Here is a 16,129-nt window from a genome sequence, read left to right on the forward strand (position 1 = left end):
TGTGATTGGTTAGGAGCCGATTCTCTTACTGTACAGTTATTTTTCAAGTGCTGGTTATTATGAATTGAATCAATAACCTAAAAAATATTTGTTTTTGTAGTTCCTGGGCAGCCTTATGTGGATACAGAGATTTCTCCTGCACCTGTTCCTGCTCCTGCACCAACATTCAGTGTAGTTTCAGGTACTAATATCAAAAATTTCACTTGGATTGTGACCTTATTCTCAAAATAGCATCATCATGCTACACTGCTCTATCTCCTCTCCATAAATCATTTGATCAGATAATCATTCTAGAAAATTTCCTTATGCATGGGTTATTGGGAGCATGGGAATTGCTCTTATTCTGATCGCTGTCACATTTGTTTCATGCATTACATGCAAATCCTGTTTTTCCCACAAGTCAAGGACTCAATCAAAAGATCATGAACAATCGAGCTCACATAAATTTCACATTCTCAAGAGCAGTAGTTTCTGCTACACATCAAGAAGGTTCTTTTGCTGCAAATCTGGAAATTTGAAGCCTTCGGCTACAGATGTTGGCAATCACCATATCGATATCCCTAGAGGTCGGTTAACTCTCAATCTCTTATTTTCATTATAGCACTGGATGCCCAATAATTTGTTTCTGAAATTGTACCATATATCATTACTTTTTTTTTGCTCAATCCTTATCAATATTGATGCGCTGATCCTTTATATACTAGCAATTTGTTTATCCTTCTTTTGAGTTTGGGCTTGAAGGGATAACATCTGGTCCAGGCATGTATGACATGTTAAGTTCTTATATCATTTTCTTCACCCATTGGAAACAGTATTACCAATTCAGTGTCAATTTAGTGTTTATACAATGTGGTTAGTTCTCAGCCAAAACTTAAGGCAGTGATTCAAAGTGAAATCGGGCGATTTGGTTGGAGAATTGATCCCATTTTGTTGGATGTTGGTGATTTATCCGTAGTTGACTTGCACAAATGCTTGGTTGAAGAGCCATAGCGGTGGGATCACTGAAAATAGGGTGAAAAACCAAATCTTAACCCTTCACGCGGGGCCACTGAACCCTCTTTTGAGCTACTTTTTTTTGCTTTTCAATTTTGAATTTACGTGGTGTTCTGTTAACACCGCATAAATGTAGCACCGCGTAAACTTTTCGGATCTCTGCCTGATCAACACTTAGCCGATTGAACATGACTTTTTTCTTGTTTGCAGTCAGTCTTCCCAATGTTTGTTCTCTTAGCATTGAAATCATGCAAATATTGTTTACAGTTCATATATAGATTTTGCTTGACAAAAGTTCTAACTTTTTATCTGGATTGTGGACATTGTTTGGTATAAATTCATAACTGTTCCATATTTTGATCCTTGGCCTTAGGTCTTAACATTTCTTTCAACCTTCCAGAAAAGTTTGAACGTTGTCTGCGTGGGAAAGTATCCCACGGACCCGGTCCATGGCATTAAATGTACGCCAAGGGGATATCAATTGTTGGATCATCAGACTTACTCTGAGGTTTGTGTATGGATTCGAGGGTTGGTGTCTATTTGGTGCGCATTTAGTGCCATGGACCAGGCGCATGGGATACTTTCTCATCTGCGTGATGTCTGCTAACTAGCAATAACTACTACTATGGTGTTGGAGAAAGGTTGTATGTGAAATAAAAATTTAGTATTCATTGATCTTTCATCATTAATAATAATTTTTTAACTGCACACACTTTATTCCCGTAGAGGTCAGCCCCAAGAAGCCTTTAATTGGTCTGCCTATTCTTTTCAAGGTTTACTTCACCTCAAACTAACTTCTTTCTGCAGCTGTGGTGGGGGATGCGTTTGACATGGAGAAGCCTGTTGTTTTCACTCATGCAGAAATTCTTTCTTCAACTGATTACTTCTCTGATTCAAATCTACTCGGTCATGGAACTTATGGTTCTGTTTACTACGGAGTTCTTGGGGAACAGGTTTGTATCTTCAGTTTTTTCATTATAGATCTGAAGTTTTTTAACAGCTGGAAAGTTTCCTTATTATACAAGATAACCATGCATCTTTAGGAGGTCGCCATAAAAAGAATGACGGCTACCAAAACGAGGGAATTTATCGCGGAAATGAAAGTCCTGTGCAAGGTTCATCATGCTAGTCTGGTATAACACCTAATACAATCAAAATGATTATGATTGTCTCAGCTTATCATGGTTGGTTCAAATCTTAACCTTCTTTAAATTCCTTTGTCAAGGTAGAGTTGATTGGCTATGCAGCAAGTGGCGATGAGCTCTTCCTCATTTATGAATATGCTCAAAAAGGTTCACTTAAGAGTCATCTACATGATCCACAGAACAAGGGTTAGATCTCCATTTTACAAACTAAACTACGTTACATTGCAAAATTCTATTTTCTTGTTTAAGTGCAGTTAGCCTTCTACTTGTAATTTGGACACAGACTCCTCCTGTAGAGTATAATGATGAGATAAGTCACAATAGAGGTATTGTGCAGAAACATATTTACTCCACACTCCATTCTTCTGACTTTTCCTTTTCATGGTTTAGTATTTAGAAGCATGCCCAGACACAAAATTTAGGGGTATCTCAGTGTCTGCCTTTTGGTCATCAGTATGACAGCAGCTCAAGTGCTCAACTAAAGAGTCAGCTGATCTCCCTGTAACACCATGAGCTTTTTAGAAAACCTTTACATTTTAAATCTCGCTAACAATCAATCTGGGATCACCGATGTGCAAATCTTTGCTCAGAAATTTGAATCAAAATATAACAGTTCCTTGCACATCGATCTATAAGTCAGGCTACCGGATAGCTTTTTGATGCAGATACATCCATCCGCTTCTGTTTATGTGTAAAGTTTTATTCCCTCTATGGCTCTACTTTTCACCAAGGGTTCCAATTTAGACTTGCATGCCTTAGAATTGAGCCAGGAACAATAAATTGCTGCCAATATATACTGCTTATGTAGCACGTCAAAACATCAGGACAGAAAGAAATATATTAAAACCACTGTTATAAATAGTGCCGCTAATAGCGTTAGCAGTCCCTTCCCGCTACGCTATCACCTAATAGCGATGACATATTGTGGAATATGTGCTTTTCACTCGCAAAAGCGGCTTATAGCGGTGAATAGCGGTGGTTGCGGGCAAAATCCGCTTTCTGACCGCTATTTAAAAACGGTTTGAGGGTTATTTTTTAAAAATTAAATCCGACCCGCAACCACTACATCCCACTGCCCCTCGTGATTTCTGGCATATTCCCGCCCGACACCTCCTTCAACACTTCATCTCACCTCCTCTAGTTATTAGCACTTCTACTGCAGTCCTCTCACCGCTCAGCTCATCTTCTCGAAGACGACGACTCTTTGACTCCTCCAGTCGTTTTTCGTATTATGTGACGGTACATGTTTATTTCATGTTTAAGATCTCTTTAAGTCATCAAATATGTACTTTTAGATTTTCTAGATTTTTTTAATTTTTCTTATTTTGTATATATATAAATTAGACCGCTATTTGACTTTGCGCTCTTTAACGCTATTTTGCCGCAATAGCCCCAAAAAGCCTTAGCAATGTCTCACCGCTACGCGACGCTATCCGTTATTGATAACCTTGATTAAAACCTAGCAGGCTGGGCAGCATATGAGCTACTAAAGGCAACAAATGAACTGCTTTCTACTTCTTTTCTGAGCTGCATCCAAGAAAATTAAATACAGAAACACGAAAATGGGGAACCACAGCTGCATGGTGCTTTCCCTAATCCCTGTAATAGTCTCAACTCATGACGAAGTTACTCAGGGGCAATTCAGTAGTTAAAAAGCTTTCAGTTGTAGATTATTTAATGTTTTATGGAAATTTCTGTCTGGTAGAGATGTGATGTAGATCACTCTGTAAGAGCGATATAATTATATAACATAGTGTAAACGGTCTCAATTTGCGAGTGCAATTCCCAAATAATGCTTCAGTATATACTAATTTCTTCCTTGTCCAGGTCATACTTCACTATCTTGGATCTCTAGAGTTCAAATTGCTCTTGATGCTGCTAGAGGACTGGAGTACATTCATGAGCACACCAAGGATCATTATGTCCATCGAGACATAAAAACAAGCAACATATTACTTGATAATACTTTCAGAGCAAAGGTATTTGTCAATTTGGAGCAACTGTCATTATGCTTTATAGCAAATAAAGATTTCTTTAGTAAATCTTTCTTTATCTAGATATCCGATTTTGGGCTTGCAAAGCTTGTTGTGACGACCATTGATGGAGAAGCTTCTGTTACAAAAGTTGTGGGCACTTTTGGTTATTTGGCTCCAGAGTATGTTAATGCTAAAAATTTAGGTTCTGCCATATTTTTATTTTCCTGGAGTAGGCTTCCTTTACCTAAATGTCTTATTGATTCTATTAGATACTTGCGTGATGGGCTGGCTACAACAAAAAGTGATGTTTATGCATTTGGGGTCGTCCTCTTTGAATTAATATCAGGGAAAGAAGCTATAACAAGGACAGAAGGGATGGTTTTCACCAATTCTGAGAGATGTTCTTTAGCATCAATTGTAAGTAAAGTTTTCCAGATTCATAAGAAGTATCAATTAGCAGTTTACAGCATGTATATGCAAATTTCATTTGGGAAAATTACATTTGGATATAAGAAATAGGTCTCATGTTGGGTTTTAGATCTGTGGTCATCATCGTTGCAAGTTTCATTTGGGAAAATTACATTTGGATATCATACACCTGCCTCTGACAAAAGTGGTTTACACAAACATGTTGCTTCTTGAATTAGTAAATGACGGTTGAGGTAGGGGATGCCTATGATGAGAGAGTACGGGAAAGTCTGCTTTGTGCTGCATCAAAGGAATTTAGTCGTTTATGTTAAACAGTATAACTATAGGTTATGGGATAATGCTTTGCAGAGATTCCAGATACCGAGGATAATGCTGCTTGTTTAAACGAAATACTCATCATCTGCGCACATAAATCATGGAAGATGATATTCTAGGTTATCCATAAGGTTAAGTCTATAAAATTGACCCTTTCTGTCTTTATCTGTTACTTGCCTAATATTAGCCATCCACAGTTCTATAAATGTAAATATTTTTTTACTAGAAAAGAACACAAATGAAATTGTATGGGAAGTTTTAAAGATGGTCATACAACATCTCATGTTTTATTTGCAAGCAATTAAGAAATGAAATATCCTGGAAAATGATTCTTTTAACCAACCAGAAGATTTGGGATATTGTTCTTGGTGCTTCTTCTCCACAAAAAAGTTGCTTTTTATTTCCCGGATAGGCAGTTTGCTAAGCAAAACATGGAAATAAAAACCTTTTCTGGACACTGGGGAAGGACTTTGTTGTTGTCCATAGTTTTAGCAGTTGTTGTCTCACCTTTATTTGACTTGAGGGTTGTCTTGGGACCATTCCAAAGGGTTGCAAACAAATTAGCAAATTGTTGAGTCTGAGCCTTATGTTTCTTCTCAGTTGTCACCAATGCTTTTGCTTGTCAGGGTATCTCAAAAGGTAATATTAGGTGTAAAAGTCACAAGATTCACGTTGCATTATCACTTATTTAATGGGCAAGCTAGAGCTTCTATGTTTGCAAGATAATATAATGCAAGCTGAATTGTTTTGGACGGTATCAATTAATCACAAAGAATTGAAATCCTTTTTTTGTGTAAGAGAGGGTTGTGATTAGCGTTATAGCGTAAGTGTATCAGGAATTCAAGCCTAATGCGTGGTCTACAGCAGCAGCAGCAACAGCAACAACAACACCTCTATCCCAAGTGTTTGGGGTCGGCTACATGAATCTTATTCTTTCATTCCCTTCTACTATGGGTCATCTACTCTGTTAAGCTAACCATAACCATATCCTTCTTAATTACTTCTAACCAAGTCCTTCTAGGTTATACCTAATACGTGTTGCCTAATTATACTAATATACTCGAAATTTCTTGGGGTAATCAATGATTCAATATGCGCTCATATCAAAAAGTCAATTTTTTTGATTTGTGATGTAATTATATTAATACATTTCCCTGTGAGCTGTGTTCTACTTCTGGTGTTTGTATTTACAGGCTTATCCAATTTGAAGCAGCTCTAATCACTCTACTTTGAAAATTCAGATGCTAGGAGCTCTCAGGAGCTCACCAAATTCATTGAGCATGGCTAGCCTGAAAGAACATATTGATCCTAGCTTGATGGATCTGTATCCTCATGACTGCATATACAAGGTAAATTTTTTGTTGATCTCATAGTTATTTAGCGTAAGTCGAGTAATATTTGTTGGCGTGTCAGATATGAGATAATCTGATGCATAAACTACAACTGGAAGGAGGAGGAGTGGGGGGTTGGGTGGGGGGTGGGCGGGGTGGGGGGGGGGTAAAGGATCTCTGGTGTAACAGTGATTCAACTCATATTGGTTGTTATTGACATGTATTCATACGGATGAGAGACTAACCAAAACCAAGCTTTGCCAACAACTGTATATTCAATTTGTGCTCTAAAATACTATGATCAAATTATTCTTGTATGAAACTGTCTTATTCTTGAGCTATGAAAGAAGAACCCTCTCACCCAAGATGTAGAGATGTACATGAGTTTTCTAAATCCTTGTCAAGTACAAGAAATAGCCAATAAGCAAGTATAGGTCAATTTGAAGTTTTAAAGTTTTTCCCCAGGCTAACCGTTTGATATGTTTCATCTCATGTGGAAAGTAGGCCTCATATTAGATTTGAAGCAGTTGCCCATGTGTCTTTTCTTGATATATAAAAATTACTGAGTGCAATGACTACTAAGCTTCTCTATATGGTTGGTCTTATGGCTGAACTTAGTGTATTTCTTCTTTGTGAATTAAAGATGGCTATGCTAGCAAAGCAATGCGTGGATGAAGATCCTATTTTAAGGCCAGACATGAAGCAAGTAGTTATTTCTCTCTCGCACATTTTGTTGTCCTCTGTTGAGTGGGAAGCAGCGTTGGCAGGAAATAGTCAAGTTTTCAGCGGTCTTGTTCAAGGGAGGTGATTTTTCAAATGCATCTCCATCGCTTACAATATAATCCTCTGTATCAATATATTGTGTATCCTTTGTCCCTTTTTTCTCCTTGATGGCAGAGTAGTCAAGGAAATTCTTTTTGATCTTTATTCTTTAAATCTTGTAACCTATCGAGGTAATATGTTAGCTGTATTAACAATGTTATATGTAATAGTGTTGTGCAGAAAGCTTGTGGTTCTTTCTCCCTTAAAATCAAGGAATTGATGTTTGCTTTTCATTCATTTGAACAGGTTCTCCATTTGTTCTCCTCATTTTTTCATCATGCAACTTTGCTTTAGATTGATTTTTGCCTGTGAAAACAGTTTTCTACTAAGGCTTATCGAATACGCGTCACTGAAGCTCTGACTAAAGCAGGTGTAAAATTTGTGTATAGATTATTGATGAGTATCAGTTGGAAAGACTAGATCACTTTGTAAATGCAGCGCAAATTTCGGAGCATCAGGATGGTGTATGTGCGTGATAGAGACCTTGTGCAATTTGGAAACCAACTACTGCACTGAGCATCTTCTGCTTTATCTAAGCATCCTAACTTTTGATAGAATATAGGAGCAGTTTACAACGTGAAACATCTCCAAGCTACTCTCCATATGATCAAGCTACTCAGTGAAAACAATAATATGTTCTTCAGTAGATGGACATAATCCTGCACCTATTTACTTAAAACCACACTTGCTAATGAAGCATGGAATAAAGCAACCAACCAGAAGAAAAAGAAAGCATGGCTATCAACAAGGAATTATTCCAAAGCTCGCACTCCATTCTTTACACTTCAAAGATGCTATTTTGAGATCAGATTAATATCTCAAAGTTATATAGATCATCCATCATGCATAATACTAAGAACAAAAACAACAATGGGCTGTGGAAATTCAAGAAGCTCATCACCTAAAAGTCCGTACCTGCGGAAAGAAGACATCCTCTTAAGAATCCCCGGTGCCGTTGTTCATCTCACCAGAGATGGAGAAGCCATCGAACTTGCAAGAGGAGAATTCACAATCCTTAAAATCACCGATGAAGATGTTTCATTAGCAACTGTTGTCAAAGTTGGCCCTCATCTTCAATGGCCTCTAACGATAGATGAACCAGTCATCAAGATAGACAAATTTCACTATCTTTTTACTCTTCAGGATCAAGATGGTGGATTTTTGAACTATGGAGTCACTTTCGATGCAGCTAATGGTAGTCTCTTGGATTCTCTTGATTTGTTTCTTAAGGAGCATGCTTGTTTCTCGAAGCAAGATGGTTCTAAATCAAAGGGAGATGGTTCAGGTCACGAGGTTTATTGGAGGGATTATGCGCCAAAGATTGATGAGTATAATGGAGTGTTGGCGAAAGCGATTGCTCGAGGGACTGGCGAGATTGTTAAGGGGATTTTTACTTGTAGTAATGCCTACAGCAACCAGGTATGTGGTTCTGTGAGTAAAGTTGATCAATGGATATCCATTAAGTCCATATCATGCATGCACCATATGTTTAGACATATATATCAAATTTCATAAAAACAGTAATATGCAAGAATTTTTTGGTAAATGATTTGATAAATCACATAGAGCCTAGGATTTTTTTGGAAGAACAGAAGATTGAAGAAAACAGATGGAATAGCTACATATAACTGCTACTCTGAGTCGTACCCATTTCCAGTAAGATGCATCTTAATTGTTCTTAGCTACACACACACACACAGAATATAGTTGATTCTAGTGAAATGAACCAAATATGTCTAATGAATTTATAGCCCCACGCACTTGAACTGAGAACTATATTACGCTCTAAACAAAGACATATAAACATATATGAGGGACAAAAAATATTCTTCTGAAAACTCACTAAGCAGTCAATATCCCCACACATAACTGATTTCATTCAAGTTATCAAGCGGTCATATGGATATCACTGCAAGTTATAATAATGATCATCCAACAATGAAACTGAGCGTTCATGCACAACTTCAAACTCAACTTTTCAGTTTAATTTCACGCTTTAGATGTATTTACTGTAAAATCTCCCTTCTGTGAGTATGCACAACTGAGAAATGCTAGGTGGTCCAGGTCCAAAAGGGAGCAAATCTAATTCAGCCAACGGCTGCAGGCAATAATGCTAACATGTCTGACCGCAACAACAACATAAATGGACCAAACAAGACGCATGGAGGAATTAATCAGAGTCTTCAAAGGTAAAATAAAATAAAATAAAATAATTTTTGTTTACTTATTTGGATGGAGAATGCTTAGAAGATTACAAGGGATTCGATAAATATAATACTTTGTCTTTGGCAGGGTGAGAAAGTTATCAGAAATGACAGAGAGAATGAGCCAATCTTTGCTCGATGGAGTTCTTACAGTTACAGGATCAGTAACAGCACCAATAATTCGGTCAAGAGCAGGGAAAGCTTTCTTTTCTATGGTCCCTGGAGAAGTTCTTTTGGCCTCTCTTGCTGCTGTTGGTAAGCATATACATATCATTAAAAGGAATACTTATAAGATAAAACGGTGGTCAATTGAACTCTGACATCAAAGAGAAAAAGAAATTTATATCGCCAATTTATCAATGTATCGAACCTAAATTACAGAACTTAGATTCTGGTAACCACATGCTAAGTGCAAAGCGCGTCATCAAAGCTCTCTGGGCTACGTCTGTTGTATAAATAAAATATATGTTATATGATATGTAAGTTTGAAACTCCTACAGATTTTTGTAAAACATTTAGTAAATGAATAATTTCTAACACTTGCTAAGTTTTACCAGGTACTGTTCTAGATGCAGTAGAAGTTGCCGAAAGAAAAGCTCTCGCCGCCACTTCTGGTGCAGTCTCAGGGGTAGTGTCTAAGAGGTACGACAACCATATTTCAGAATTTTCAGTTAAAACAAAAATGAAAGTAATTCATTCTCTTGGAATAAAAAGAAGTATACGTATTTTAATATTTAAAAAGTAAATGCTTATTGAATTTTGTGGTTTACAGGTTTGGAGAAAATGCAGGAGTGGCAACTGAAGATGCATTTGCAACAGCAGGACATGCCATTGGAACAGCTTGGAATTTACTCAAGATCAGAAAGGCAATTACCCCCTCTTCCTCTGTGTCGTCCGCGATAGTGAAGAATGCTGTGAAGCGAAGAACTTGATTATGCATATACCAGAACTCACATACATATTGACATTGAAGCGAATATGATGCAGTGTTTTTAAGTTAAAAAGGGAAGAAAATTTTATATTGTTGGTTTCATTGATTCTACGCCAATTGCTTGTTATCCATATTGTGTGAGACTCATATGTTGAGAAATCCAGGGGCTACGCTAAACCCCTAAAACAACAAGAAGCACAGTATAGAGAAAAGTACAACAAGAATTACGAGGTTCGGCAAACTTGTCTACGTCCTCGGGAGCCACACAATTAATTTCTTATTAATCAAAGAAAGCAAACTTGTCTACGTCCTCGGGAGCCACACAATTAATTTCTTATTAATCAAAGAAATTACAATGCAAGAGCAGATCTCATTTCTTATTAATCAAAGAAATTACAATGCAAGAGCAGATCTCAAACTTGAGATCTCTCAATAAATGCAATACCAACATTGTAGCTACAATGTTAATTCCCTCTCTTAAATCCTCTTTTTAATTCTCCCCTCAAAATCTCGGCTGAGAGCTGGAGAAAAAAAACGTCGCCGCCTCTGGATCTGAGAAACTCATGAGAAAAGAAAGGAGAAAGAAGCACAGGAGATCTCAAGTCTGGGTTCCCTTTTATAGGGGAACCCTAACGATAGGCTGTCGCCAGGCTGTCGCCAGCCATGCAGCCATGCTTGCGCAGGAGCTCGCCCGCGTTCGAGGAGCTTGCCTGCCTGGTCCTCGCCCACGCTCGCCTGTGTGGATCTCGAGCTCGCCTGGAGCGCCCACCTCGCCTGCAACTTCAACCTCGCATGTGCCTCAACCAGAACCTCACCTGAAGCCCTCGAGCTCGCCTAAATCTCGTCGAACTCGCCTGCGTCACCCCAAGCTCGCCTGTAATGGACTCGAGCTCGCTTGAAGCTGCGTCGACTTCGAGCTCGCCTGCGGAGGTTTGGATCCACACTCAAATCCAATAATCTCCTACTTGGAGACCAAACCGCCAACAACAGGCTATCTCAACAAGCACTTTCTCTTGTGTGGCTCTGCCCCCATCACCTATGCATGAAGGTCAACTGAAGTTGCGCACAACTCCAGTTTCTGAATGATCACCGCCTTTGTTAACATTTCTACTGAATTCTTATTTTTTGGAATCTTTTCCAGTTTTAACACGTCATCTTCCAATAGGGATCTGATGAAATGGTACCGAAGCCCAATGTTCTTCGTTCTAGAATAAAATACTAAATTTTTAGCTAAGTATAAATCGCACTCTGACTATCACTGTACAAAACATTCTTCTCCTGTTTGAATTCCAGCTCTGTTAACAAATCCTGAATCCATATCATCTTTTTGTTGGCTTCAGTCTTTGCTACATACTCAGCTTCTATAGTGGATAAAGTGATAATCTTCTGTATTTGTGACATCCAACTAACAGCTGTAGTTCCAACAGTGAATACATAGCTGGTGGTGCTTCTTCGATGATCAACTTCACATCCAAAGTCTGCATCTACGTACCTTTGTACTTCCACCTTCCCTTACTAAAGAATAAACATTTCTGTGTGGTGTTTCGTAGATACCTCAAAATCTACTTGACCGATTCCCAATAAGATTTTTCTAGATTCGACATGAACAGGCTGACCACTCCCACTGCATGGCCACTGTCTGGTATTGTACAGACCATTGCGTACATCAAACTTCTAATGACTGAGACGTAAGAGACCTTAGACATACTCTCTTTCTCTTCTTCCGTCTGAGGAGATTGATCCTTTGATAGGTAAAAATGGCTTGCCAATGGTGTGCTGACTGGCTTGACGTTGCCCATATTAAATCTCTGTAAAACACGGTTGATGTACTCTGTCTGAGATAACTGCAAGAGACCTCTCTTCTTATCTCTTGTGATTTGCATTCCAATGATCTTCTTTGCTGGACCCAAGTCTTTCATATCAAACTCCTTTGATAAGTGCTGCTTCAAACTCCTGATATCCTTCATATCTGTACCTGCAACCAACATATCATCAACATACAGCAGTAAGATAATATAACTGGACTAATATCTTTTGAAGTAGCAACAGTGGTCGGCGTTGTAGTTCTGAAAACCTTCCTTGTGTATAAAGCCGTCAAACTTCCTGTACCACTATCTTGGTGTTTGTTTCAGGTCATATAAGCTCTTCTTGAGTCTGTACACCAGGTTCTTCTTCTTTTCTTCTGAGAAACCTTCTGGCTGGTGCATGAAGCTCTTCTTGAGTCTGTACACCAGGTTCTTCTTCTTTTCTTCTGAGAAACCTTCTGGCTGGTGCATGTATATCTCCTCTTCTAGATCACACCAGGTTCTTCTTCTTTTCTTCTGAGAAACCTTCTGGCTGGTGCATGTATATCTCCTCTTCTAGATATTCGTGAAGAAATATGGTCCTCACGTCTAATTGCTCGAGATGAAGATCTTCAATAGCTACAATACTCATCACTGTCCTGATAGTATTTAGCTTCACCACGAGAGCAAAAATATCGGTGTAGTCAATTTCTTCATTCTGCTGGAATTCTTTAACAACTAATCGGTTTTTATATCTTCTGGAACCATCCTGCTTCTTTTTTACCCGGTACACCCATTGGTTGTGGAGTGCCTTCTTACCTGTGGGTAACTCAACTAGTTCTCACGTCTGGTTTGAGATGAGAGACTTCATCTTATCTCTCATGACAAGCTCCTACTTACTCGCATCTCCACTCTGACAAGCTTCATCATAGCTTTTAAGCTCCCCTCCATCTGTCGACAACAGATAGTTCATGTACTTCCTATTTGACACATGAGATCGAGAAGATCTTCTTAATATCAGAGCTGGTGCGTCGGGCTCCTACGCACTGTTCTATCCAATAGGCTCTTCTGGCTGAGGACATGCTGTATTTGGTTCTTTCGAGAGGTCACCTAGGACATCATCTGTATCTACAAATGTTAACTCGCTCTCCTCTGAGTCAAAGACATCTATCTTGTACATGTTCTTATACATCACCTTCTCGTTGAATATCATATCTCTGCTGCGGATCACTTTTTGTTTTCATTGTCTCAAATGCAGTAACCGAACTCATCTTCACCATAGCCGATGAAAGTGTATTTCTTAGACTTAGGATCAAGCTTATTCCTGCCTTGATAACTAATATGCACATAAGCTACACAACCGAAAACTATGAGATGTGAGAGTTTTATCTCCTTTCCGCACCATACCTCCTCTAGTATTCTGTGCTCTAATGGAATTAATGGATATCGGTTGATCAAGTAAGCTGTTGTGTTGACTGCTTCTACCCAGAACTGCTTCGGTAGACCTAACTGTATACGGATGCTTCTGGCTCTCTCTGTTAACGTTCTGTTCATCCACTCAGCTACACCATTGTGCTGAGGCGTGTCGAGCATGGTTCTCTCCATTCTGATCTCATGCTTATAGCAGAACTTTTTGAATCTGGTGTCTTCATATTCACCACAATTGTCAGTTCTGAGCTTCTTTGTTCTCAGACCTGTCTCATTCTTTATCATGGTTTTCCTTCTCCTGAAAGCTTCAAACACTTCTGACTTATGTTTTAGAAAGTAGACCTACACTTTTTGAGAGTGATCATCAATAAAAGTCACGAAGTAGTGTTTCCCACTAATAGACGAGGTGGTAGTTGGTCCCCACACATCTGAGTGAACGAGCTCCAGTTTCTCCTTCTTTGGGGTTCTGTCACTTGTCTGAAAGCTAACTCTTTTCTGCTTTCCAAGTATGCAATCTTCACACGTGTCTATCTCCACTGATTCTAGACCTAAGAGTTTTTCCTTTGTGTGCATAATCTTCATCCTCTTCTTACTCATATGACTGAGTCTCTAGTGCCATAAATTTGAAGTCTCATTGCCTGCTGTAACTGAGATCAAACAGTGTGCACCTGCTATCATATATAAGGTACCCATCTTCTTATCTCGGGCAATCGTCATTACGCCCTTTGAGATCTTCCAATCATCTCCATGGAAGGTCGTAGTGTATCCTTCACCAACCAATTGGCCTACGGATATTAAGTTTTTTCTCAGGTCAGAAATATGTCTGGCGTCCTTCAGCTCCTATACTGACCCGTTCAATTTAATTTTTACTACACATTTGCTCATAATAGCACACAGTTGATCTTTACCAAGGTATACATATCCAAGATTTTCGGGGACATACTTTTCGAAGAATTCTTTCTGAGAAGTACCATGAAATGACGCTCCAGAGTCTAACACCCAAGACTCTTCCTGGCTCTCCAAGGAGCATATCAATGCGTCGTCTCCTTCTGAGGTGGAAGTAACATTCACCTCTGTCTTCGCCTCCTTCTCCTTCTGTGCACTCTTGCACTGATTCTTGTAGTGTCCGGTCTTTCAACAATTCTAACACTCGATAGTCTTCGAGTTGTTGCTTTGATTCATTGACTTGGACTTCCTGTCCTTTGATCTACCTCTGTAGTTTGATTTGCCTCGTCAGTTCCCTCTGGTTGAATTTCTACCTCTTGACTCTGTATGCAATACTGAAGGGGTTATAGCTTCATCCGACTCTCTCCGTCAGATCTCCTCACTGAGAACCATATCATGAATGTCATCGAACTTTAACTTGTTGCTTCCTGATGAGTTATTCACAGTCGTGACTATAGCATTCTAGCTCTCTGGTATGGAAGACAAAAGGATCAACAGTCGAACTTCCTCATCAAACTCAATTTCAACTGAACTCAATTGGGTTGTGATCGTGTTGAGTTCATTGAGGTGTTGTGCTACTAACGTGTCTTCCGCCATTCTCAGATTGAATAACCGCCTCATCAAATGAATTTTATTTGCGGCTGATGGCTTCTCATACATATTTGAGAGTGTTGTCATAAGACCCATCGTGGTCTTTTCCTTTGCTATGTTGAATGCAACATTACAAATTAGTGTCAATCAGAGTTATCGTCTTCCTTCATAGACTCTGGCTTTTTCCCTGAAAGGGGTTGATACAGATTCTTTTGGTATAGATAATCCTCTATCTGTATCTTCCAAAATCCAAAATATGTTTCATCAAACTTCTCTAATCTCACATTTACTTCATCTGCGGCCATCCACTTGAATCTGACTTCCTCTAGATCGTTTCAAGCTCTGATACCAGTTGTTAAGAAATACCGGGGCTACGCTAAACCCCTAAAACAGCAAGAAACGCAGTATAGAGAAAAATACATCAAGATTTACGAGGTTCGATAAACTTACTTACGTTCTCGGGAGCCACATAATTAATTTCTTATTAATTAAAAAAATTACAATGCAAGAGCATATCTTAAACTTGAGATCTCTCAATAAATTTAATACCAACACTATAGCTACAGTGTTAATTCCCTCTCTTAAATCCTCTTTTTAATTCTCCCCTCAAAATCTTGGCTGAGAGCTGGAGAAGAAAAAAACACTGCCGCTTCTGGATCTGAGAAACTCACGAGAGAAGAAAGGAGAAAGATGCACAAGAGATCACGGGTCCGGGTTCCCTTTTATAGGGGAACCCTAACGACAGATTGTCACCAGGCACGCTTGTGCAGGAGCTCGCCAGCGAGGAGTCCGCCCGAGTTCGAGGAGCTCGCCTGTCTGGTCCTCGCCCACGCTCGCTTGCGTGGATCTTGAGCTCGCCTGGAGCGCCGACCTCGCCTGTAACTTCAACCTCGCCTGCGTCTAACCTGGACCTCGCCTGAAGCCCTCGATCTCGTCTGAATCTCGCTCGATGCTCGCTTGACGTCAACCCAAGCTCGTCTGTAATGGCCTCGAGCTCACCTGCAACTGCGTCGCCTTCGAGCTCGCCTGCGGAGGTTTGGATCCACATCCAAATCCAACGATCCATAGTGGCTTTAGTCATATTCTCGAGGCATCGTCCAATTTTATGGAATACAATTTGGAGGGCAATGCAAACAATCTTATGTTAACAAAGAGATAATAATAATAATAATAATATTAATAATAAAGTTCATTATGTGTCCAAAAAAAAGTTCATTATGTGTTCAAAGATAGAC

At 39.2% G+C, this 16,129-nt stretch overlaps 2 protein-coding genes across 3 annotated transcripts in view; both read left to right on the forward strand.

The window, feature by feature from the left end:
* Positions 1 to 7,248, forward strand: part of LOC109840636 (lysM domain receptor-like kinase 3) — an 8,558-nt gene extending 1,310 nt beyond the window's left edge. Inside the window, exons 2-11 of the mRNA XM_020409367.1 lie at positions 101 to 181; positions 282 to 566; positions 1,801 to 1,946; positions 2,037 to 2,126; positions 2,219 to 2,324; positions 3,966 to 4,117; positions 4,196 to 4,293; positions 4,384 to 4,531; positions 6,100 to 6,207; positions 6,833 to 7,248. Coding sequence (XP_020264956.1) covers positions 101 to 181; positions 282 to 566; positions 1,801 to 1,946; positions 2,037 to 2,126; positions 2,219 to 2,324; positions 3,966 to 4,117; positions 4,196 to 4,293; positions 4,384 to 4,531; positions 6,100 to 6,207; positions 6,833 to 6,997 — 1,379 coding nt within the window. The 3' untranslated portion in view covers positions 6,998 to 7,248. The remainder of the gene's footprint in view (positions 1 to 100; positions 182 to 281; positions 567 to 1,800; positions 1,947 to 2,036; positions 2,127 to 2,218; positions 2,325 to 3,965; positions 4,118 to 4,195; positions 4,294 to 4,383; positions 4,532 to 6,099; positions 6,208 to 6,832) is intronic.
* On the forward strand, positions 7,805 to 10,255 carry LOC109840635 (senescence/dehydration-associated protein At4g35985, chloroplastic-like). 2 transcript variants are annotated; one of them, XM_020409366.1, is made up of 6 exons: positions 7,805 to 8,206; positions 8,297 to 8,430; positions 9,076 to 9,200; positions 9,304 to 9,470; positions 9,773 to 9,857; positions 9,988 to 10,255. In XM_020409366.1, exons 1-6 carry the CDS (start codon positions 7,882 to 7,884, stop codon positions 10,145 to 10,147), a joined length of 996 nt encoding a protein of 331 aa, XP_020264955.1. In that variant the 5' UTR covers positions 7,805 to 7,881; the 3' UTR covers positions 10,148 to 10,255. The 2 variants fall into 2 exon arrangements, with proteins under 2 accessions (XP_020264955.1, XP_020264951.1); XM_020409362.1 differs by having other exon boundaries at positions 7,806 to 8,430.

This window comes from Asparagus officinalis, chromosome 5 (assembly GCF_001876935.1).
Source record: "Asparagus officinalis chromosome 5, Aspof.V1, whole genome shotgun sequence".
NCBI lineage: Eukaryota > Viridiplantae > Streptophyta > Magnoliopsida > Asparagales > Asparagaceae > Asparagus > Asparagus officinalis.

Coding starts and splice junctions, on each gene's coding strand:
- LOC109840635 (XM_020409362.1), top strand. CDS start 7,882: ATGGGCTGTGGAAATTCAAGAAGCTCATCACCTAAAAGTCCGTACCTG. Junction 8,431..9,075: donor GTAATGCCTACAGCAACCAG/GTATGTGGTTCT, acceptor TAGGTGGTCCAG/GTCCAAAAGGGAGCAAATCT. Junction 9,201..9,303: donor ATTAATCAGAGTCTTCAAAG/GTAAAATAAAAT, acceptor TGTCTTTGGCAG/GGTGAGAAAGTTATCAGAAA.